Here is a 25,931-nt window from a genome sequence, read left to right as displayed (position 1 = left end):
AAGTGTCCAGGATCGTTCCCAAGAAAGAAATTCGCTGAGCCGGTACCGAAGAAGACTATTCAAAGATTATTTTCCAGCCCAGGTGAGAAAGAGTATCCACCGTGATACCGACTCCTCGCAGGCTGGATGGGAAGGGCCTTTGATTAGTAGGTCATCCAGATATGGAAGTACCACCACTCCCCGAGCATGAAGAATGGCCATGACCTTGGTGAAGACTCTGGGGGCGGTGGCGAGGCCGAAAGGCAAGGCGACAAACTGGAAGTGTTCCTCGTGGAATGCGAAGCGTAGGAACTGTTGATGGAAAAGAAAAATTGGGATGTGAAGGTAAGCATCCTTGATGTCTATGGAACCTAGAAACTCTCCTTTTTCCATGGACGCGACAACAGAATGGAGAAATTCCATTCTGAAGTGTCGAACTTTGACGAACTTGTTTAACAGATTTAGGTCCAGTATAAGCCGCAGCGATTCTTCTTTCTTTGGGACCACAAATAGATTCGAGTAAAAACCCTTGAACCTTTGGTCCTGAGGAACCGGAATAATGACTCCGTCCCATCGTAGCGCCTGTATGGCCTGAAGAAATGCTGTTGTCTTTGTTCTGGGAGGGGAAGACTGGAAAAAAACGTGTCAGGGGGAAGAAAACTCTATTTTGTATCCGGAGGACATCAGCTCTCTGACCACTCGTTGTGTACGACTGAGAGCCAGGCTTGACAGAATGAAAGTAAGCGACCGCCTACTTTGTCGGTGTCCGCCGGATGATGCGACGAGTCATCGGGTAGAAGATCTAAGGGATCTGGTTCCCTTAAAGCCAGATGATCTCGGTCTGGATTTCCAGGTACGGTTAGGTCTGTATGAGGTCTGGGAACCTCTGTCTCCACGCGGAGCTCGTCCTGATCCAGAAGAGAGGGAAGTAGAGGACCAACTGGAGTTGTTGCGAAAAGGCTGGAACCGAGGCTGTTGTTGATTCCGAAACGGCTGGGTAGGCCTTTGTTGAGGATGAAATTTACTCTTTCCTCCGGTAGCGTCAGAAATAATTTGGTCCAGTTTCTCTCCAAATAAGCGACCAGCTTGGTAACGCAGAGAAGTCAACGATTTTTTTGGAAGCAGAATCTGCTCGCCAATCTTGGAGCCACAGGGCTCTTCTGATGGAGACTGCATTTGCAGCTGCCTGTGCAGCGCAATTGGTCACATCTATCGAAGCATTAACTACGAAGTCCCCGGCTTGAGCTATCTGGCTAGCGAGGTTGGCCGCCTCCGGAGGAAGATTGCTGTCGTGGAAGGTTGCAGATAAGACCTCTGCCCAAGCGACCATTGCCTTAGCCACCCCGTGTTTCTGGAGGTCCACTCTGCTTTGGCTGGAGTCTGAATGAAGGACGCTGGCTGGAATTGCTTGGTTACATGGGCGCATATAAAAGATCACTGCTTCTCCATGTATTTCCAGTCTGACAACACTTTACTCACAGGACACAGAATATATCACACAGATACAGAGGGTAGGCCGATATTTACTGTGGGAATTTCAAAGGTGGGGGCAGATAAAAGGGGAATATCGTGTCCCCTCTGCCCAGGGGCGCAGCCTGTGGGCTGATGCATTAGGGACATGCATCTCACATGGAACCTATTATACATACATATAACTGCACAACATATTCTGGGTGCTGAGTTGTTCCGTAACACGTAACAGTGGGATTCTTAACTGAATAACCGTCAGACAAAGATAGGAGTGTCTTGGATGCGAGAAGCGATACGGCAGGATCCACTGAAGGGGACTGTAGCCAATCCTTCATTAGATCTGGAGCAAAAGGATATTTGGACTCAGTAGGCTTTTGACCTGTGAACCGTTTATCTGGTCGGTCCCTGTTTTTCTGGACATTGTCCTTAAACTCAGGATGATTAAACGTGTCCAAAAGATATTTGCCAGTCTTCTTAAAAGACACCACGTGTTCTGGAGTGGATATGGATTCCTCGCTCACCATCAGGGTCTTGTTGACCACGTCAATGAGAGAATCAAGTGTCTCTTGAAAAGTCGAGGAATCCTGGACTAAAGATGCATCAGACTCGTATTCCAAGTCATGTCCGCTACGACCCTCAGGAGATGGGGAGCGAGAAATTGAGCTTGCAGATGCCGAAGCGCGAGCATGATCGGGGTATGCAACATGGGTCCTTTTTCTAGAGACCTGAGCCCCCCATGACTGAGTACGACCCCTGCTGGTGGACGGTTCTGTACCGTCACCAGAGTCCACCGCGGTCGACAAAGTGACGTTCTGACTTGGGGAGGGTCCCCGGAGAGAGTCTATTGCCTTAGCCAGGGAAACCATAGATCGTGACAAGGAAGCGCCCCACTGAGGAGGGCTAAGCTCAGCAGGGTCGGCAGCGGGAGGCGGCTGCACACAGGCCGGGTCACAATCCATGCATAACGGAGTATTGTGGGCAAGAGGCAAAGTAGTATTGCAAGTGGCACATGAGGTAAAAAACACTGTGTGTTTTTTGTTAACCCGTTTGATCTCCTTAGATTGAGACATAGTGTGCTGTCTGAGACTTAAAGGCAGAATATGCGCTATAGGTGCAGAGGAGGGGTTAAGCCTTCTTCCAGAGGCTGATGCAGCTTACCCAGGGTCCTGTGCCTGTGTCCCCAGAGGAGGAAACGGTGTCTGAAAAGCCCGCAAAGATGTTCTGCAGTCCTATAGCGTTGAGGTGCTGACAGTCAGCGTGATCCCACCGCAGATGTCGGAACAGACATGGCCCCCGAGATTAGCAAGGCGCCTCTCGTTCAGGACAAGAAGCGGCAGGGACATGGGCGGAGCTCTGGGGGTGGGCGGTGCCATGTAAATTGCGGTCTAGTCCGGCAAAAATCCGGGGACTAAATTTCTGGTGGCCTGCCGGCGATGTGCGCCGGCTAAGAAAGAAGGGGCCGCGATGAACACAGGTCGGCTGCCGCTGGATCCAAGCCAGCGGTTCCTCTCCCCAGGGACCAGGACCCGCATCGGCCGTCTCGCAGGGAAGCGCAACAGCCTCATACTCACAGAGGTGAAGTAGCAGAGCCAAAGTTGTGCAGCGCCTCCTGTTATTCTAAGGGCATGATCTCAATCCATCCTCCCTATAGCGGGGGATGGAGAGAACCCTCCGTCCATCTTCTCCAGCAGTCGTGGGGCTGTAGTGATGCCATTAGGTGAGGGCCTCTGTCCATCCTGCCGCGGGTTTTCTCGGCTCCGGAGAGGAACATGAAGGGGGAAAAACTCATGTGCTTGCCATATTTCAAGGATGGGGAGATCGGGACCGTAAAGGAACCGTCGCCCCAAGGTGGGAGTAGGCGTGCCCCGGTCATTGCAGGAGAGGGTACGGGGAGATATACTCAGCATTCTTGCCTGTTGATGGTTCGGGGGAGAACGGACCCTAGAAAGGGATTCGTCGCCCCATTCACTCCGTTTGTTAAAAAATAAAAATTTACAGAAAAAAACAGGAAAAAATTTTAAATAAAAAAGTTGGGGTCTGAAACAGACCCAAGTGCCTCCAACAGACACTAAGCAAGAACTGGTTGAATCTCAGCAAGAGAGGGTGTACACTGCAGAGGAGGAGTTAATCTTTCTGTGTTCACTTAGTGTCCTCCTAGTGGCAGCAGCATAACACCCATGGTCCTGTGTCCCCAATGAGGCGTAGGAGAAAATGCGGGTTTACCCATATATGTCAGTCAGGCAGTCCCTGCATGTTTTGTGGCTGTCTAACAGATACGAAACATACGGGTTTGGGGTTCTCGCACACATGACTCAAGCTCCCGCTATTCTCAGTGCATATCCAAGCACTCTAGGCAAACTTTAGTAACAAGCACTTGCGCTCATCACGAGTCAGGACTAATAATATGTACACTATGTCCTGACTAATATACTCCTGACTGTAGGTTCAAACTGAAGCCATCCCAAGTCCACGTGACACCATTATCCAAACCATGGAGTGATAAGGCACAGGGCGTTTTCATGGAAGAGGTTAAGTGACAAATCTGGTCTCATTCCTCTCTAATTGACGACATATTACGGCCAAAAATGAAATGCAGATGGCACGGAAATCTTGCAAAATAAGACAGGCCGGCTTAAAAAAAAAGGCAACGACCTACACACAGGGTTATATTAGTCATTTTAACCCCTTCACGCCGCAGCCCTTTTTCCTTTTTGCGTTTCCGTTTTTCGCTCCCCTGCTTCCCAGAGCCATAACTTTTTTATTCTTCCGTCGATATGGCCATGTGAGGGCTTGTTTTTTGAGGGACGAGTTGTACTTTTGAATTACACCATTGGTTTTACCATATCGTGTACTGGAAAACGGTAAAACAAATTCCAAGTGCGGTGAAATTGCAAAAAAAAGTGCTATTTCACAACTGTTTTTTGGATTTTTTATTTTCCATGTTCACCAAATGCTAAAACTGACCAGCAATTATGATTCTCCAGATCATTTTGAGTACGTAGATTCCAAACATGTCTAGGTTCTTTTTTATTTAAGTGGTGGAACAAAAATCCAAAGTTTGCAAAAAAATATAAAAAATTTTGTCTCTTTCCTAGAACTGTAGCATCTCCATTTTTAGTGATCTGGGGCTGGGTGAGGGCTTATTTTGTGCATGCCTAGATGACGTTTTTATTAATACCATTTTGGTGTGGATAGACACGATCTTTTGATTGCCCGTTATTGCATTTTAATGCAATGTTGCGGCAACCAAAAAAACATAATTCTGGCGTTTTGACTTTTTTCCGATATGCCGTTTACCGATCAGGTTAATTCTTTTTATATCTTGATACATTGGGCGATTCTGAACACAGCAATACCAAATATGTGTATTTTTTATGGTTTTATTTTGAATGGGGCGACAAGGGGGCGATTTGAATTTTTATATTTATTTATTTTTTTATATTTAAAAAAAAAAAATTCTACTTTTTACTTGCTTCAATAATCTCCATGGAAGACTAGGAGGTGTGATAATCTGATCGCCTCTGCTACACACAGGCGATGATCAGATCGCCTGTGTGTAGCAGATAGGCTCACTTGCTATAAGTGCCGATTGCTGGGCGGCGCTCATAGCAATCTGGCAATGACAGCCACAGGGGTATGCTGCAGACTCCATCTTGTCATGCCAACCCGTGATCTTGTGACACGGTCGCAGATGGGCGGGATTAGTGATGCGCTTACGGCGCGATCACATTAAATGCCGCTGTCAGAGATTGACAGCGGCATTTAACAGGTTAATAGCCACGGGTGGATTGTGATTCCACCCGCGGATGTCAGGGTCACATATCAGCTGTTCAAAACAGCTGACATGTGGCACTAAAGATGTGGGCTGAGCACTGGAGCCCACATCAAAGGGAGAGACACGACCTGAGCTGTACATATAAGGCGCATGTTGTGAAGGCGTTAATATTATTCGTAAAGTGGCCAACTATTTTAAAAGACAAAGGTCATATTGACCTATGCTAAAAAACCTAAAAAGGTCAGTCCAAACATATTCCAAATCTGCACAGAATATGCCAATACAATAATAAGAACTCTCATCTAAGCACCTTCATCCTTCAGCAGAGTCTCCAGATACTCCATGTCACTGTAGAGCTCGCCCAGCAGCTGGCGTGCAGTCTTTTGGCTTTTCAGAGGGTCCACTTTCTTCTGCTGCTTCAAATCTTTTTTAGGTACTTTTGCTGGTGCTTTTTGCTTCGCTTTTTTACTCTATTAACAAAAGCAAGATTAAAACATACAGAGACCACTAACAAACACTGAATTATAAAATAAAACTAAACAACAAACCCAACACATATTATTTCCCTATGGGCTCTTTTCCACTTGAGAGAAAAAAAATAGTCCGATTTACGGACCGATAAAACGGAGGTAAAACATGCAATTGCCATGCGAGTGTCATGCGATTTTAATGCGTTTTTTTAATCGCAACATCCGTATGACATCCATATTGCTGTCCGATTTTTACGCATCGGTGTCCTTTAGAACAGGGGTCCCCAACTCCAGTCCTCAAGGCCCACCAACATGTCATGTTTTCAGGATTTCCTTTGCATTGCACAGGTGATGCAATTATTACCTGGGCAAGACTAAGGAAATCCTGAAAACATGACATGTTGGTGGGCCTTGAGGACTGGAGTTGGGGACCCCTGCTTTAGAAAGCCGGCAAATCAGTGCTGTGTACAGTAAAATCACACTGACAGGTTAGAATAGAACAGATAGAATAGATATATACACATAGAATAGGTATATATATATATATATATATATATATATATATATATATATATGTCAGTGAGACATATATATTTAATACAGCACTAGATAGCAGAAAAGCCGGTAATTCAATTGCCGGCTTTTGCTACCTCCTTCACAAACCCGACAGGATATGAGACATGGTTAAATACAGTAAACCATTTCATATCCCTTATTTTATTACATATTCCTGACTACTAATGTAAAATTTGGTGGCTCTAGCTGTTAAAATAAAGGGTTAAATCATGAAAAAACTGGCGTGGGCTCCCGCGCAATTTTCTCCGCCAGAGTAGTAAAGCCAGTGACTGAGAGCAGATATTAATAGCCTGGAGAGGGTCCATGGTTATTGGCCCCCCTCCGGCTAAAAACATCTGCCCCCAGCCACCCCAGAAAAGGCACATCTGTAAGATGCGCTTATTCTGGCACTTGGCCACTCTCTTCCCATTCCCGTGTAGCGGTGGGATATGGGGTAAGCCTGTGCTCCTGCCTGTAAAAAGTGGGGAATGAATGGAATGCAGGGGAACGTAGCTACCTAGACTTGCGGTGCTGCGCCCCCTGCTGGTATAAACTCGTATGAACTCTAGCGTGAGAAAATATTCTGAAAAATTCCCACGCTGGAGTTCATATGAGTTTATGCTAGCAGGGGGCGCAAAAGCCGGCAATTGAATTACCGGCTTTTCTGCTATCTAGCGCTGCATTAAATATAAATTATATATATATATATATATATATATATATATATTTTTATATACCGTATATATATATATATATATATATATATATATATATATGTATATATCTATTATATTCTAACCTGTCAGTGTGATTTTACTGTACATCGCACTGAATTGCCGGCTTTTCAGAGGACACCGGTTTGCGGTTTGTAAAAATCGGACTGAACTCGCAAGGTGCGAGTGCTGTGCAATTTTTTTCTTGCACCCATTGACTTACATTGGCGCGTCTCGTCTGAGAATTGCAGCAACACGCAGCATGCTGCGATTTTTTTCTCAGTCCGATTTCAGCTGAGAAAAAAAAAAATCGCAGATGAGATGTCACCTATTGAATAACATTGGTCCGAGTGCAATCCGATTTTTTATCGGATTGCACTCGTCCGTTTTTCTCGCAAGTGGAAAAGAACCCTATAACTGCATATCTTCAGAAAGTAGACATCTGGCACATTGTGAATATGCCACCGATCAATTTACACTCATTGGCATCTTTATATTGTACCAAAGTGAAATGTTTTTTAAAATAAAAAAAGGTATCAAATCCACTCGTAACTTTTGAGCATAAAAGAGATTTTGTGGAGTTCATAAATGTCACATATGGCATAATAGTATAAGGGTTCTGATTCAGCACTGGGGGTAAATTTCATGACAGTAGAAATAAAAGAAAAAACTAAATCAGCTCACTCACAGAACAAGGTTCCCTGATGAACAGATCAAGCTTTGTAGTACGATACGCAGCAAAAATGTAGAAATCCAGCAAAGGGGTCCTTTAAAATAACATCTTCATTGAAGATCTAATGTGGAATAGCATACGGGTTTCTGACACAACGTCCTTCATCATTGCATACCTAATACCAAATTATGCAATGATGAAGGATGTTGTGTCAGAAACGCGTATGCTATTCCACATTGAACTCCTTTGCTGGATTTCTACATTTGTCCTTAATTATATGATAGCTTACTTCCACTCTTATAGCAGAGGCTAAACCCCCAAAATGATAAACAGGAAACATATATCATCTCTGATGGGTGAAAAAAGGAAGTAAATCCCCAGCGTGAAACTTGGATAAAAGTTCAGTTTATTTAGACAAATCCATTAAAATGTTTCATAGTGGTACAGCAAATAATGGAGTACATGATGCGACCTACGTGTTTCGACCTGTTGGGGTCTTAAAGGGAACCTGTCACCTGAATTTGGCGGGACCGGTTTTGGGTCATATGGGCGGAGTTTTCGGGTGTTTGATTCACCCTTTCCTTACCCACTGGCTGCATGCTGGCCACAATATTGGATTACCTTGCGCAGGCGTGTACTACGGAGGACATAGAATGAACTTCAATCCAATATTGCGGCCAGCATGCAGCCAGCAGGTAAGGAAAGGGTGAATCAAACACCCGAAAACTCCGCCCATATGACCGAAAACCGGTCCCGCCAAATTCAGGTGACAGGTTCCCTTTAATCATGGTACCAGTCCGTCTTTTAGCCACAGGTATTTTTAATCCCAGCAGGACCACTACCCATTCAGAGATATAGATTTTAGTCTAACAGAGGATTCATGCTTCCATACAGATGAAGAGTTTATTCTAAGTGCTAGGTCCTGGTATACCATAAATGCCTTATCGTGGCTACCAGGTATACATGAATTGGCCAATTTATGCGCTAATCTTTCTCAATTTTTCACATTTCTAATGCAGTAATGCAATTCAATTTTCATATTTCATCTTTGCTTGCTATGGTGCTACAGTGTGCTGCCTTTTTTGTTTGAGCGTATATGAGTCGGTGTCTCAAGGTTCAGCACCTGTTCATACTTAGTCTATGTTTGGATGTGACAGTCAATTTTTTTGAAATTTATGAACTTGTAATGACCTGGAGAATCATAATGTCAGGTCAGTTTTAGCATTTAGTGAACTAGTAAAAAAGCCAAACAAAAAACAGGCGTTGGATTGCATTTTTTTTGCCGTTTCACCGCACTTGGAATTTTGTTCCCAATTTCTAGTACACGACATGGTAAAACCAATGGTGTCGTTCAAAAGTACAACTCGTCCCACAAAAAACAAGCCCTCACATGGCCATATTGACGAAAAAAATAAAAAAGTTATGGCTCTGGGAAGAAGGGGAGCAAAAAAACGAAAACGCAAAGCCGAAAAAAGCTCCGGGGGTTAAGGGGTTAAAGAATATTTTTAGGAAATCTTGATATAAACTCCTAGCAATGAAGCATATAGAGCTTGTTTGCTTTCAAAAGCCCCATTTCAGATTGCAGATGGCACACAATGGTACCAATGAAAACTGCATCTTGCCTTGAAAAAAACCCACACATTGACATAAAGCTGTTATTATTATTACTTTCAGAACACGGCGACACACAAATGATTTTTTTTCCCAAACAGTGTAAATAATGTAAAAACCGAAAAAAGTTCCCGGGGGTTAAAAATAAGAGTTTATTTTTAATTAATAGGTGGAAGATATTAGCTATATTTTGCCCTAATAAGGATAATCTATGTAAAGCCTAAGATTTAACCTTAGATTTAAAGCGTACCTGTCATTTCAGGTAACTATTCAGAATAAGCAGTCTTGTGTGTGTACATAAGGAATAACACTTCGACTGGTCATTATATGATTTGTATCCTGCACTGTTCACCACTGTTCCCCTCTGCAGCCTATTTCTAAGTCTCAGTTCTCTCTGAGCTAGTGAGAAGAGACAAGCTGTTAGGTCGTCTTCCATACACAGTACCACAAACAAGGGATTCCCGTTTTTTTTCTCTGCAGCACACAGACAGAAGCAGTAGTATGGAAGACATTATACAGCAGTACTGAACTGTGTAACTGTAAATCCAGCACTGAGGTGAAATATATTTGCTGAAACCTGCAGCATGATGTGCCTGTGTCTTCCTGCCTGTATTCAATTTAATAAGCTATATAGCCTTACACCTTACAGTAAGAGAAGTATGGCTTGCTTTGACTAAAAGGGATAAGAGCTGATTTTTTTTCCAGAGTGGATTGTGAGTTCGGGTACCAGGGAAAAAAGTGGCTCATAAATGAAAAAAGAAGCAGATTGCTTGTGGACATATGAACAACATACCGGCCATATAATTAATACCCCAGGTACTCACCTCTTCTTGCTTGCTAAGAAATGCCACACCATCTTTGTTCTCTAGCTTTACAGAGGCTGGAGCTAAAATGAGAAATGTCCAGATCTTATTATATTAGCTACCAAATCTTCATCACTTCCATATGTTTAATCATATTGCTACAATAACAGGATAGGGAAATGGATTGTGGTATATATATATATATATATATATGTATATATATATATATATACTGAATATATGTGAAAAATAACTTGACAGGAAAAGTCACCATCCCATAGACACAAATACACAGGGACATTTACAAGATATTTTGAGAAGAAGTCTGGGGACAGGTAGCGCTTTCTAGTGACTCCATAGATCACCTAAATGTGTCACCACATTAAAGGGACTGTCAGTAGGATCAGCAATATTAAATCGTCTATATGGACATGTAGGTCATAGGAAGCTGAATAAAATGATATCTTGATATCTGCGATCTGATGTCTTATTCCATAGAAATCCATATGAAGGTATCATTTTATTCAGCTTCCTAGGCCCTTCATGCCCATATAGACGGCTTAGGAGTGTTGATCCTACTGACAGGTTCCCTTTAAATAGCTGTGCTCCTCTAATGGTGTCCTGGAGGCACTTACAACACAATCATCCACTTCACGTAGACACCTACAACTTAAAACCAAGATACTCACTTCCCACAGAGTTTTCAATAGCTTCCTGAGCCTTCTGGATTCCTAAACGAAATTCCTGGAGTTCAGGGCGTAGTTTGTACCCTCTATGATAGAACACAAGGGCAAATTCAAAGTCACCCATAGCATAGAGGGCTTCTGCTTTCTGGTAAAGACCCTGTAAGGAGAAGAATGGAAAATTTGAGATTACTGTACAGAGTAAGAAAGCAGCGTATAACATTGAAAGAAAATTATTTAAAAAAGCTGTCTACTTTGAAACCTCCAGAAGAAATGAGTTGATCCTGGGGCATCCAGGTGCTAGGACCCAGCGATCACCTATAACATTTAGGAAAACCGGACAGAATGGTCACAAGTCATCAGAGCAATTTCACCAGCTATAAGGCTATGTGCCCACCTTGCGGATTAGGCTTAGGAATTTCTGGTGCGGATTCTGCGTCTCCTGGCAGAAAACGCAGCTGCGGATTTGTCGCATTTTTGTGCGTTTTTGCTGCGGTTTAAACCGCAGCGTTTCCGCAGCGGATTTTCCGCAAAGTGTGCACAGCATTTTTTTCTCATTGATTTACATTGTACTGTAAATCAATTGCGGATCTGCAGCGTTTCTGCACCGCAAAAAACACTGCGGATCCGCAGAGAATCCGCAACGTGTGCACATACCCTAAAGCTTTGCAAAATCCCCACATTTTTGCACATCTCAAATTTTGAGACTTTTAACATCTTCTCTCAGCTCTGCTAAAATGGGTGGAGGTATCAAGGGACAGAGGCGTGCCGCAACATCTCATCTAATATATGACGAGCTATGATGCTCCCTACGCCACAAATCTTACTCCAGTCCATGACTAGAGTAAGATATCCAAGGTGCATACCACGGAGGCACACGCCACTCTTCAGATGCGCCAGATTCATTAAGAGGTGTCTGATTCCACCCCAACCCCCTTATCAAGACGAGATCAAAAATCGCTGGTGTTGATGAATTGAGGCCTATGTGTTCTGTTAACCTAAAATCAATAGACCCCCATATGGGGACTGGTTACCACCTTTTCCTGAAAAATACAGGGTAGAAATGACGACACTACCACCATTGAGGTGACAAATTTACCATAGAAGAGCAAACAGACTGGGCATGGTGACCGTCACCCTAGACACCCCATACAGGACACAGTAATATAATCTTATATGACAGTGCAGCTGGTATATAAAATTACCCTAAAGAAATCCTTCTCTTCCTGTAGAGAGGCCTCGGCATCCCTTAAAGCCGCGTCCGGGTCCCCAAGCTTTAGGAAACATTTAGACCGGGCTACCAGGCAGTGCTTGTCAGCCGGCTGAAGGTCCAGAGCCTACAAAGAGGATTAATAAGGTAAGTAATAGGTTAATAATGGCGTCTGACAACCAACAGATGTCACCTCAACCTTTTCTTATGGACAAAATATTGGCTCATATGGCAACTTTTAGCCTCACGGTGGCATCAGAGATCTGTGAGGTAGGAAAGGGGCTGCTCACATTGTAGGCCTAGACTGCACCTCTCCGAGCCCCAAATTTCAGAGGGACCACAGAATTCTGTTTTTCTTCATCACAGTTTTAGGGTAAATGCACAAAACACCGTATTTAAAAAATCTCATCAAAATATCGCGAAACTCCTGCTGATTTTCATTGTGGATTTTGCCAGTTGCGACTCGGGAGACTAAAATCCACAGCAGATCTGCAACAAAATCCACATGTGACGCACGCAGATTTTACAGCAGAAAATCCACATCAAATCTGCCACATGTGCATGTATTCACAATGAGAAAGTCTAGGTATTATGGCACGTGCGCTTATTATAGATCTGAACAGTATGCAACCTTAAAGGGAATCTGTCAGCGGGTTCTTGCTATTTATTTGGAGAGCACCATAATGCAGGGGCAGAGATACTGATTGCAGGGATGTGTCACCTGCTCAGCAGCATGCCGTTTTAATACAATCAGTGTTTTATCAGCAAGAGATTATCATTGCAGGACTAGATGTCATGTGCACAGCAGTCCAGCTACTCCGTTAAACCCCTCCCCCACCACTGATTGGAAGCTGATTGGAAGCTTACTGACCATGTATAGTGTACACAGGAAACTGCCAATCATGGCTGTGAGTGGGGGTATACACTGCTCAGCAGTCATAGAGAAATCAGGAATTTTAACAAAACTGCACCAAGCAGTCCAGTAAGTGACACATCACTGGAATCATGGTCTCTGCCCCTACATCATGCTGCTGTCAGATTACATAGCAAAGCCAGCTGAAAGATTGCCTTTAAGGCTACGTTTCCTAGGAATATATTTACTGTATTTGAAAAAAGGCTGGAGTCACACATTGCACTCTGCATTGCAAACCATGAAGCTCGCACCTTCATCCACAGTATACGTTGACACGCTGTGGACCTTTAACACACAGTTCTTATCAATTTACGCTGCGGATATTATTCACATCATGAGCATGAGATTTCCTGATTTCTCATGCATTAGACGAGCACAATAAAAGGCAAAGCATTTTCTGCAAGCCAATACATAGCAAAAGATCGCCAGCATTTTTCGCTACTTGTGAATGGAGCCTTATAAGGCAGAGTGTACAGTACATGGCCTAATGGCAGGAATCACCACCGTCAATCCAGGGTCGCGTTATGGTAACAACCTCGAAGTGTACAGTGTCCTGTATAATGTGCAACATCCACAGAGTGCAGGCCGCCACTGATGTGCGATATCCGCACAGTGCAGGCCGCCGCTGATGTGTGAGATCTACAGAGTGCAGGCCGCCGCTGATGTGCGAGATCTACAGAGTGCAGGCCGCCACTGATGTGTGATATCCGCAGAGTGCAGGCCGACGCTGATGTGTCAGATCTACAGAGTGCAGGCCGCCGCTGATGTGTGAGATCTACAGAGTGCAGGCTGCCGCTGATGTGTGAGATCTACAGAGTGCAGGCCGCCGCTGATGTGTGAGATCTACAGAGTGCAGGCCGCCGCTGATGTGCGAGATCTACAGAGTGCAGGCCGCCACTGATGTGTGATATCCGCAGAGTGCAGGCCGACGCTGATGTGTCAGATCTACAGAGTGCAGGCCGCCGCTGATGTGTGAGATCTACAGAGTGCAGGCCGCCGCTGATGTGTGACATCTACAGAGTGCAGGCCGCCACTGATGTGTGACATCTACAGAGTGCAGGCCGCCGCTTATGTGCGACATCCACAGAGTGCAGGCCGCCTCTGATGCATGACATCCACAGAGTGCAGGCCGCCGCTGCTGCACGACATCCACAGAGTGCAGGCCGCCGCTGATGCGCGACAACTACAGAGTGCAGGCCGCCGCTGATGTTGTGGTACATCCACAGAGTGCAGGCCGCCGATGTTGTGCGACATCCACAGAGTGCAGGCCGCCACTGATGTGCGACATCCACAGAGTGCAGGCCGCCGCTGATGTGTGACAACTACAGAGTGCAGGCCGCCGCTGATGTTGTGCGACAATTACAGAGTGCAGGCCACCGCTGATGTGCGACAATTACAGAGTGCAGGCCGCTGCTGATGTGCGACAACTACAGAGTGAAGGCCGCCGCTGATGTTGTGCGACAATTACAGAGTGCAGGTCGCCGCTGATGTGCGATAATTACAGAGTGCAGGCCGCCGCTGATGTGTGAGATCTACAGAGTGCAGGCCGCCGCCGCTGATGTGTGACATCTACAGAGTGCAGGCCGCCGCTGATGTGTGACATCTACAGAGTGCAGGCCGCCACTGATGTGTGACATCTACAGAGTTCAGGCCGCCGCTGATGTGCGACATCCACAGAGTGCAGGCCGCCTCTGATGCATGACATCCACAGAGTGCAGACCGCCGCTGATGCGCGACATCCACAGAGTGCAGGCCGCCGCTGATGCGCGACAACTACAGAGTGCAGGCCGCCGCTGATGTTGTGGGACATCCACAGAGTGCAGGCCGCCGATGTTGTGCGACATCCACAGAGTGCAGGCCGCCACTGATGTGCGACATCCACAGAGTGCAGGCCGCCGCTGATGTGCGACAACTACAGAGTGCAGGCCGCCGCTGATGTTGTGCGACAATTACAGAGTGCAGGCCACCGCTGATGTGCGACAATTACAGAGTGCAGGCCGCTGCTGATGTGCGACAACTACAGAGTGAAGGCCGCCGCTGATGTTGTGCGACAATTACAGAGTGCAGGTCGCCGCTGATGTGCGACAATTACAGAGTGCAGGCCGCCGCTGATGTGCGACAACTACAGAGTGCAGGCCACCGCTGATGTGCGACAACTACAGAGTGCAGGCCGCCGCTGATGTGCGACAACTACAGAGTGCAGGCCGCCGCTGATGTTGTGCGACATCCACAGAGTGCAGGCCGCCGCTGATGTTGTGCGACATCCACAGAGTGCAGGCCGCCGCTGATGTGCGACAACTACAGAGTGCAGGCATCCGCTGATGTTGTGCGATATCCACAGAGTGCAGGCCGCCGCTGATGTTGTGCGACATCCACAGAGTGCAGGCAGCCGCTGATGTGCGACAACTACAGAGTGCAGGCCGCCGCTGATGTTGTGGGACATACACAGAGTGCAATAGTTAAATAAATAAGGCAGCACACTGCAGCGCTACAACATACAAACTTGAAATACGAAATTTGAACTGCATTACTGCACTAGAAATATGAAAAATGAGAGCGTTTAGCGCATAAAAATGGCCAATTTTATGTGTACCTGGTAGCCACTTTACGGCATCTCTCTTATACCAGGTCCTACGCTTGCTCTACCTCGCTGAGAATAAACGTCTCCATCTGAATGGGTACATGTGAAACCTCTTCCTAGACTAAAATTCTCTCTCTCTATGGAGGGGTATTGGACCTGCTGTAATTAAAACACCTGTGGCTAGAAGGCGGAGTGCACGATCAGAAGGCTAGAGAATACATTTCAAAAACCTGACCTGCACATCCAAACAGACTAAGTGTGAACAGGTGCTGAACCTAGAGTCGCCAACTCGTATATAGTTAAATAAATAAGGCAGCACACTGCAGCGCTACAACATACAAACTTGAAATACGAAATTTGAACTGCATTACTGCACTAGAAATATGAAAAATGAGAGCGTTTAGCGCATAAAAATGGCCAATTTTATGTGTACCTGGTAGCCACTTTACGGCATCTCTCTTATACCAGGTCCTACGCTTGCCCTACCTCGCTGAGAATAAACGTCTCCATCTGAATGGGTACATGTGAAACCTCTTCCTAGACTAAAATTCTCTCTCTCTATGGAGGGGTATTGGACCTGCTGTAATTAAAACACCTGTGGCTAGAAGGCGGAGTGCACGATCAGAAGGCTAGAGAATACATTTCAAAAACCTGACCTGCACATCCAAACAGACTACGTGTGAACAGGTGCTGAACCTAGAGTCGCCAACTCGTATATAGTTAAATAAATAAGGCAGCACACTGCAGCGCTACAACATACAAACTTGAAATACGAAATTTGAACTGCATTACTGCACTAGAAATATGAAAAATGAGAGCATTTAGCGCATAAAAATGGCCAATTTTATGTGTACCTGGTAGCCACTTTATGGCATCTCTCTTATACCAGGTCCTACGCTTGCCCTACCTCGCTGAGAATAAACGTCTCCATCCGAATGGGTACATGTGAAACCTCTTCCTAGACTAAAATTCTCTCTTTCTATGGAGGGGTATTGGACCTGCTGTAATTAAAACACCTGTGGCTAGAAGGCGGAGTGCACGATCAGAAGGCTAGAGAATACATTTCAAAAACCTGACCTGCACATCCAAACAGACTAAGTGTGAACAGGTGCTGAACCTAGAGTCGCCAACTCGTATATAGTTAAATAAATAAGGCAGCACACTGCAGCGCTACAACATACAAACTTGAAATACGAAATTTGAACTGCATTACTGCACTAGAAATATGAAAAATGAGAGCGTTTAGCGCATAAAAATGGCCAATTTTATGTGTACCTGGTAGACACTTTACGGCATCTCTCTTATACCAGGTCCTACGCTTGCCCTACCTCGCTGAGAATAAACGTCTCCATCTGAATGGGTACATGTGAAACCTCTTCCTAGACTAAAATTCTCTCTCTCTATGGAGGGGTATTGGACCTGCTGTAATTAAAACACCTGTGGCTAGAAGGCGGAGTGCACGATCAGAAGGCTAGAGAATACATTTCAAAAACCTGACCTGCACATCCAAACAGACTAAGTGTGAACAGGTGCTGAACCTAGAGTCGCCAACTCGTATATAGTTAAATAAATAAGGCAGCACACTGCAGCGCTACAACATACAAACTTGAAATACGAAATTTGAACTGCATTACTGCACTAGAAATATGAAAAATGAGAGCGTTTAGCGCATAAAAATGGCCAATTTTATGTGTACCTGGTAGCCACTTTACGGCATCTCTCTTATACCAGGTCCTACGCTTGCCCTACCTCGCTGAGAATAAACGTCTCCATCTGAATGGGTACATGTGAAACCTCTTCCTAGACTAAAATTCTCTCTCTCTATGGAGGGGTATTGGACCTGCTGTAATTAAAACACCTGTGGCTAGAAGGCGGAGTGCACGATCAGAAGGCTAGAGAATACATTTCAAAAACCTGACCTGCACATCCAAACAGACTAAGTGTGAACAGGTGCTGAACCTAGAGTCGCCAACTCGTATATAGTTAAATAAATAAGGCAGCACACTGCAGCGCTACAACATACAAACTTGAAATACGAAATTTGAACTGCATTACTGCACTAGAAATATGAAAAATGAGAGCGTTTAGCGCATAAAAATGGCCAATTTTATGTGTACCTGGTAGCCACTTTACGGCATCTCTCTTATACCAGGTCCTACGCTTGCCCTACCTCGCTGAGAATAAACGTCTCCATCCGAATGGGTACATGTGAAACCTCTTCCTAGACTAAAATTCTCTCTCTCTATGGAGGGGTATTGGACCTGCTGTAATTAAAACACCTGTGGCTAGAAGGCGGAGTACACGATCAGAAGGCTAGAGAATACATTTCAAAAACCTGACCTGCACATCCAAACAGACTAAGTGTGAACAGGTGCTGAACCTAGAGTCGCCAACTCGTATATAGTTAAATAAATAAGGCAGCACACTGCAGCGCTACAACATACAAACTTGAAATACGAAATTTGAACTGCATTACTGCACTAGAAATATGAAAAATGAGAGCGTTTAGCGCATAAAAATGGCCAATTTTATGTGTACCTGGTAGCCACTTTACGGCATCTCTCTTATACCAGGTCCTACGCTTGCCCTACCTCGCTGAGAATAAACGTCTCCATCTGAATGGGTACATGTGAAACCTCTTCCTAGACTAAAATTCTCTCTCTCTATGGAGGGGTATTGGACCTGCTGTAATTAAAACACCTGTGGCTAGAAGGCGGAGTGCACGATCAGAAGGCTAGAGAATACATTTCAAAAACCTGACCTGCACATCCAAACAGACTAAGTGTGAACAGGTGCTGAACCTAGAGTCGCCAACTCGTATATAGTTAAATAAATAAGGCAGCACACTGCAGCGCTACAACATACAAACTTGAAATACGAAATTTGAACTGCATTACTGCACTAGAAATATGAAAAATGAGAGCGTTTAGCGCATAAAAATGGCCAATTTTATGTGTACCTGGTAGCCACTTTACGGCATCTCTCTTATACCAGGTCCTACGCTTGCCCTACCTTGCTGAGAATAAACGTCTCCATCTGAATGGGTACATGTGAAACCTCTTCCTAGACTAAAATTCTCTCTCTCTATGGAGGGGTATTGGACCTGCTGTAATTAAAACACCTGTGGCTAGAAGGCGGAGTGCACGATCAGAAGGCTAGAGAATACATTTCAAAAACCTGTCCAATACCCCTCCATAGAGAGAGAGAATTTTAGTCTAGGAAGAGGTTTCACATGTACCCATTCAGATGGAGACGTTTATTCTCAGCGAGGTAGGGCAAGCGTAGGACCTGGTATAAGAGAGATGCCGTAAAGTGGCTACCAGGTACACATAAAATTGGCCATTTTTATGCGCTAAACGCTCTCATTTTTCATATTTCTAGTGCAGTAATGCAGTTCAAATTTCGTATTTCAAGTTTGTATGTTGTAGCGCTGCAGTGTGCTGCCTTATTTATTTAACTATACACGAGTTGGCGACTCTAGGTTCAGCACCTGTTCACACTTAGTCTGTTTGGATGTGCAGGTCAGGTTTTTGAAATGTATCCACAGAGTGCAGGCCGCCGATGTTGTGCGACATCCACAGAGTGCAGGCCGCCGATGTTGTTCGACATCCACAGAGTGCAGGCCGCTGCGGATGTGCGACAACTACAGAGTGCAGGCCGCCGCTGATGTTGTGCGACAATTACAGAGTGCAGGCCGCCGCTGATGTGCGACAATTACAGAGTGCAGGCCCCTGCTGATGTGCGACAACTACAGAGTGCAGGCCACCGCTGAATTTGTGCGACAATTACAGAGTGCAGGCCGCCGCTGATGTGCGACAATTACAGAGTGAAGGCCGCCGCTGATGTGCGACAACTACAGAGTGCAGGCCGCCGCTGATGTGCGACAACTACAGAGTGCAGGCCGCCGCTGATGTGCGACAACTACAGAGTGCAGGCTGCCGCTGATGTTGTGCGACATCCACAGAGTGCAGGCCGCCGCTGATGTGCGACATCCACAGAGTGCAGGCCGCCGCTGATGTTGTGCGACATCCACAGAGTGCATGCCGCCGCTAATATGCGACATCCACAGAGTGCAGGCCGCCGCTGATGTGCGACAACTACAGAGTGCAGCCATCTGCTGATGTTGTGCGATATCCACAGAGTGCAGGCCGCCGATGTTGTGCGACATCCACAGAGTGCAGGCTGCCGATGTTGTGCGACATCCACAGAGTGCAGGGCGCCGCGGATGTGCGACAACTACAGAGTGCAGGCCGCCGCTGATGTTGTGCGACAATTACAGAGTGCAGGCCGCTGCTGATGTGCGACAACTACAGAGTGCAGGCCGCCGCTGATGTTGTGCGACAATTACAGAGTGCAGGCCGCCGCTGATGTGCGACAACTACAGAGTGCAGGCCGCTGCTGATGTGCGACAACTACAGAGTGCAGGCCGCCGCTAATGTTGTGCGACAATTACAGAGTGCAGTCCGCCGCTGATGTGCGACAACTACAGAGTGCAGGCCGCCGCTGATGTGCGACAATTACAGAGTGCAGGCCACCGCTGATGTTGTGCGACATCCACAGAGTGCAGGCCGCCGCTGATGTTGTGCGACATCCACAGAGTGCAGGCCGCCGCTGATGTGCGACAACTACAGAGTGCAGGCATCTGCTGATGTTGTGCGACATCCCCAGAGTGCAGGCCGCCGCTGATGTGCGACAACTACAGAGTGCAGGCCACCGCTGATGTTGTGCGACATCCACAGAGTGCAGGCCGCCGCTGATGTTGTGCGACAACTACAGAGTGCAGGCCGCCGCTGATGTGCGACAACTACAGAGTGCAGGCATCCGCTGATGTTGTGCGATATCCACAGAGTGCAGGCCGCCGCTGATGTGCGACAACTACAGAGTGCAGGCATCCGCTGATGTTGTGCGATATCCACAGAGTGCAGGCCGCCGCTGATGTTGTGCGACATCCACAGAGTGCAGGCCGCCGCTGATGTGCGACAACTACAGAGTGCAGGCCGCCGCTGATGTTGTGGGACATCCACAGAATGCAGGCCGCCGATGTTGTGCGACATCCACAGAGTGCAGGCCGCCGATGTTGTGCGACATCCACAGAGTGCAGGGCGCCGCGGATATGCGACAACTACAGAGTGCAGGCATCTGCTGATGTTGTGCGATATCCACAGAGTGCAGGCCGCCGCTGATGTTGTGCGACATCCAAAGAGTGCAGGCCGCCGCTGATGTGCGACAACTACAGAGTGCAGGCCGCCGCTGATGTGCGACAACTACAGAGTGCAGGCATCCGCTGATGTTGTGCGATATCCACAGAGTGCAGGCCGCCGCTGATGTGCGACAACTACAGAGTGCAGGCATCCGCTGATGTTGTGCGATATCCACAGAGTGCAGGCCGCCGCTGATGTTGTGCGATATCCACAGAGTGCAGGCCGCCACTGATGTGCGACAACTACAGAGTGCAGGCCGCCGCTGATGTTGTGGGACATCCACAGAGTGCAGGCCGCCGCTGATGTGCGACAACTACAGAGTGCAGGCCGCCGCTGATGTGCGACAACTACAGAGTGCAGGCATCCGCTGATGTTGTGCGATATCCACAGAGTGCAGGCCGCCGCTGATGTGCGATAACTACAGAGTGCAGGCATCCGCTGATGTTGTGCGACATCCACAGAGTGCAGGCCGCCGATGTTGTGCGACATCCACAGAGTGCAGGGCGCCGCGGATGTGCGACAACTACAGAGTGCAGGCCGCCGCTGATGTTGTGCGACAATTACAGAGTGCAGGCCGCTGCTGATGTGCGACAACTACAGAGTGCAGGCCGCCGCTGATGTGCGACAATTACAGAGTGCAGGCCGCCGCTGATGTTGTGCGACAATTACAGAGTGCAGTCCGCCGCTGATGTGCGACAACTACAGAGTGCTGGACGCCGCTGATGTTGTGCGACAATTACAGAGTGCAGGCCGCCGCTGATGTGCGACAACTACAGAGTGCAGGCCGCTGCTGATGTGCGACAACTACAGAGTGCAGGCGGCCGCTAATGTTGTGCGACAATTACAGAGTGCAGTCCGCCGCTGATGTGCGACAACTACAGAGTGCAGGCCGCCGCTGATGTTGTGCGACAATTACAGAGTGCAGGCCGCCGCTGATGTGCGACAATTACAGAGTGCAGGCCGCCGCTGATGTTGTGCGACATCCAGAGTGCAGGCCGCCGCTGATGTTGTGCGACATCCACAGAGTGCAGGCCGCCGCTGATGTGCGACAACTACAGAGTGCAGGCATCTGCTGATGTTGTGCGATATCCACAGAGTGCAGGCCGCCGCTGATGTGCGACAACTACAGAGTGCAGGCCGCCGCTGATGTGCGACAACTACAGAGTGCAGGCATCCGCTGATGTTGTGCGATATCCACAGAGTGCAGGCCGCCGCTGATGTGCGACAACTACAGAGTGCAGGCATCCGCTGATGTTGTGCGATATCCACAGAGTGCAGGCCGCCGCTGATGTGCGACAACTACAGAGTGCAGGCATCCGCTGATGTTGTGCGATATCCACAGAGTGCAGGCCGCCGCTGATGTTGTGCGACATCCACAGAATGCAGGCCGCCGCTGATGTGCGACAACTACAGAGTGCAGGCCGCCGCTGATGTTGTGGGACATCCACAGAGTGCAGGCCGCCGATGTTGTGCGACATCCACAGAGTGCAGGCCGCCGATGTTGTGCGACATCCACAGAGTGCAGGGCGCCGCGGATGTGCGACAACTGCAGAGTGCAGGCCACCGCTGATGTTGTGCGACAATTACAGAGTGCAGGCCGCCGCTGATGTGCGACAATTACAGAGTGCAGGCCGCTGCTGATGTGCGACAACTACAGAGTGCAGGCCGCCGCTGATGTTGTGCGACAATTACAGAGTGCAGGCCGCTGCTGATGTGCGACAACTACAGAGTGCAGGCCGCCGCTGATGTTGTGCGACATCCACAGAGTGCAGGCCGCCGCTGATGTGCGACATCCACAGAGTGCAGGCCGCCGCTGATGTTGTGCGACAATTACAGAGTGCAGGCCACCGCTGATGTGCGACAATTACAGAGTGCAGGCCGCCGCTGATGTGCGACAATTACAGAGTGCAGGCCGCCGCTGATGTGCGACAAATACAGAGTGCAGGCCGCCGCTGATGTTGTGCGACATCCACAGAGTGCAGGCCGCCGCTGATGTGCGACATCCACAGAGTGCAGGCCGCCGCTGATGTTGTGCGACAATTACAGAGTGCAGGCCGCCGCTGATGTGCGACAATTAGAGTGCAGGCCGCCGCTGATGTGCGACAATTACAGAGTGCAGGCCGCCGCTGATGTGCGACAACTACAGAGTGCAGGCCGCCGCTGATGTTGTGCGACATCCACAGAGTGCAGGCCGCCGCTGATGTGCGACATCCACAGAGTGCAGGCCGCTGCTGATGTTGTGCGACAATTACAGAGTGCAGGCCGCCGCTGATGTGCGACAATTACAGAGTGCAGGCCGCCGCTGATGTGCGACAATTACAGAGTGCAGGCCGCCGCTGATGTGCGACAACTACAGAGTGCAGGCCGCCGCTGATGTTGTGCGATATCCACAGAGTGCAGGCCGCTGCTGATGTGCGACAACTACAGAGTGCAGGCCGCCGCTGATGTGCGACAATTACAGAGTGCAGGCCGCCGCTGATGTGCGACAACTACAGAGTGCAGGCCGCCGCTGATGTTGTGCGATATCCACAGAGTGCAGGCCGCCGCTGATTTGCGACAATTACAGAGTGCAGGCCGCCGCTGATGTGCGACAACTACAGAGTGCAGGCCGCCGCTGATGTTGTGCGATATCCACAGAGTGCAGGCCGCCGCTGATGTGCGACAATTACAGAGTGCAGGCCGCCGCTGATGTGCGACAACTACAGAGTGCAGGCCGCCGCTGATGTTGTGCGATATCCACAGAGTGCAGGCCGCCGCTGATGTTGTGCGATATCCACAGAGTGCAGGCCGCCGCTGATGTTGTGCGATATCCACAGAGTGCAGGCCGCCGCTGATGTTGTGCGACATCCACAGAGTGCAGGCCGCCGCTGATGTGCGACAACTACAGAGTGCAGGCATCTGCTGATGTTGTGCGATATCCACAGAGTGCAGGCCGCCGCTGATGTTGTGCGACATCCACAGAGTGCAGGCCGCCGCTGATGTGCGACAACTACAGAGTGCAGGTCGCCGCTGATGTGCGACAACTACAGAGTGCAGGCCGCCGCTGATGTGCGACAACTACAGAGTGCAGGCATCCGCTGATGTTGTGCGATATCCACAGAGTGCAGGCCGCCGCTGATGTGCGACAACTACAGAGTGCAGGCATCCGCTGATGTTGTGCGATATCCACAGAGTGCAGGCCGCCGCTGATGTTGTGCGACATCCACAGAGTGCAGGCCGCCGCTGATGTGCGACAACTACAGAGTGCAGGCCGCCGCTGATGTTGTGGGACATCCACAGAGTGCAGGCCGCCGATGTTGTGCGACATCCACAGAGTGCAGGCATCCGCTGATGTTGTGCGATATCCACAGAGTGCAGGCCGCCGCTGATGTGCGACAACTACAGAGTGCAGGCATCTGCTGATGTTGTGCGATATCCACAGAGTGCAGGCCGCCGCTGATTTTGTGCGACATCCACAGAGTGCAGGCCGCCGCTGATGTGCGACAACTACAGAGTGCAGGCCGCCGCTGATGTGCGACAACTACAGAGTGCAGGCATCCGCTGATGTTGTGCGACATCCACAGAGTGCAGGCCGCCGATGTTGTGCGACATCCACAGAGTGCAGGGCGCCGCGGATGTGCGACAACTACAGAGTGCAGTGTTGTGAATTCTGTGGCAGAGCTCCCTCCTGTGGTCACAAGTGGTACTTCGGCTGATTCTCTCTGGGATCTTCCGTTTGTGGAGGAAAGTGGTACTGCAGCTTCTGAGTTTCCTCCCTCAGGTGATCTGGTGAGCTCGTTAGCTTCTTCTCTACTTAACTCCACCTGATGCTTTGATCTATGCTTCCTGTCAATGTTCCAGTGTTGGACTGGTTTTTTCCCTGGATCATTCCTGTGGCCTGCTGCTCTGCAAAGCTAAGTTTTGCTTTGTTATTTTGTTGCTATTTTTCAGTCCAGCTTGCTTTATTGGTGTTTTTCTCGCCTGCTGGAAGCTCTGAGATGCAGAGGGACGACCTCCGTACCGTTAGTCGGTGCGGAGGGTCTTTTTGTCCCCTCTGCGTGGTTATTTATAGGTTTTTGTGCTGACCGCAAAGTTATCTTCCCTATCCTCGTTCTATTCAGCTACTCGGGCCTCACTTTGCTAAATCTGTTTCATCTCTATGTTTGTGTTTTCATCTTACTCACAGTCATTATATGTGGGGGGCTGCCTTTTCCTTTGGGGAATTTCTCTGAGGCAAGGTAGGCTTATTTTTCTATCTTCAGGCCTAGCTAGTTTCTCAGGCTGTGACGAGGCGCCTAGGTTCTGGTCAGGAGCGCTCCACGGCTACCTTTAGTGTGGTTTGATAGGATCAGGGATTGCGGTCTGCAGAGTTCCCACGTCTCAGAGCTCGTTCTATTATTTTGGGTGTTTGTCAGACCACTGTATGTGTTCTGACCGCTATGTCCATTGTGGTACTGAATTGCCTTCATATCAGTTTTCATAACAGTACAGGAAGCCAACAGTGCTAATGATTCTCAATAGAGGGAAAAAAGAAGTTTTGAGACCATTTTTTTTTCTTTGCACTGTGTTTTGTCTTTTTTTTTCCCCTAGACATTTGGGTGGTTCAGGACACAGGTGTAGCGATGGACATTAAAGGTCTGTCTTCATGTGTGGATCAGCTCTCGGCAAGAGTACAAAAGATTCAGGACACTATTGATCAGAATCCTTTGTTAGAACCGAGAATTCCTATTCCAGATTTGTTTTTTGGAGATAGAATTAAATTTCTGAGTTTCAAAAATAATTGTAAACTATTTCTGGCTTTGAAACCTCGTTCTTCTGGTGACCCAGTTCAACAGGTAAGGATCGTCATTTCTTTTTTGCGCGGCGATCCTCAGGACTGGGCATTTTCCCTTGCGTCAGGAGATCCTGCATTAAGTAATATCGATGCGTTTTTCCTGGCGCTCGGATTGCTGTACGATGAGCCTAATTCAGTGGATCAGGCAGAAAAGAATTTGCTGGCTCTTTGTCAGGCTCAGGATGAGATAGAGGTATATTGTCAGAAATTTAGAAAGTGGTCAGTGCTCACTCAATGGAATGAATCTGCGCTGGCAGCAATATTCAGAAAGGGTCTCTCTGAAGCCCTTAAGGATGCTATGGTGGGATTTCCTATGCCTGCTGGTTTGAATGAGTCTATGTCTTTGGCCATTCAGATCGGTCGACGCTTGCGTGAGCGTAAATCTGTGCACCATTTGGCGGTATTACCTGAGCTTAAACCTGAGCCTATGCAGTGCGATAGGACCTTGACCAGAGTTGAACGGCAAGAACACAGACGTCTG

At 47.9% G+C, this 25,931-nt stretch overlaps 1 protein-coding gene across 2 annotated transcripts in view; it reads right to left on the bottom strand.

Annotated features, from left to right (window-relative positions):
- Positions 1-25,931, bottom strand: part of ODAD4 (outer dynein arm docking complex subunit 4) — a 58,018-nt gene that overhangs the window by 15,671 nt on the left and 16,416 nt on the right. For both annotated transcript variants that reach the window (XM_069751786.1, XM_069751785.1), the window contains exons 2-5: positions 11,938-12,069; positions 10,739-10,892; positions 10,071-10,132; positions 5,535-5,694 (exon numbers count right to left, since the gene is read on the bottom strand). In XM_069751786.1, the coding sequence (XP_069607887.1) occupies positions 5,535-5,694; positions 10,071-10,132; positions 10,739-10,892; positions 11,938-12,069 (508 nt within the window). The remainder of the gene's footprint in view (positions 1-5,534; positions 5,695-10,070; positions 10,133-10,738; positions 10,893-11,937; positions 12,070-25,931) is intronic.

This window comes from Ranitomeya imitator, chromosome 2 (genome assembly GCF_032444005.1).
Source record: "Ranitomeya imitator isolate aRanImi1 chromosome 2, aRanImi1.pri, whole genome shotgun sequence".
Classification (NCBI taxonomy): Eukaryota; Metazoa; Chordata; class Amphibia; order Anura; family Dendrobatidae; genus Ranitomeya; species Ranitomeya imitator.
The sequence above is the reverse complement of the archived record's forward strand: the minus strand, read 5'-3'. Positions and strand labels throughout refer to the sequence as shown.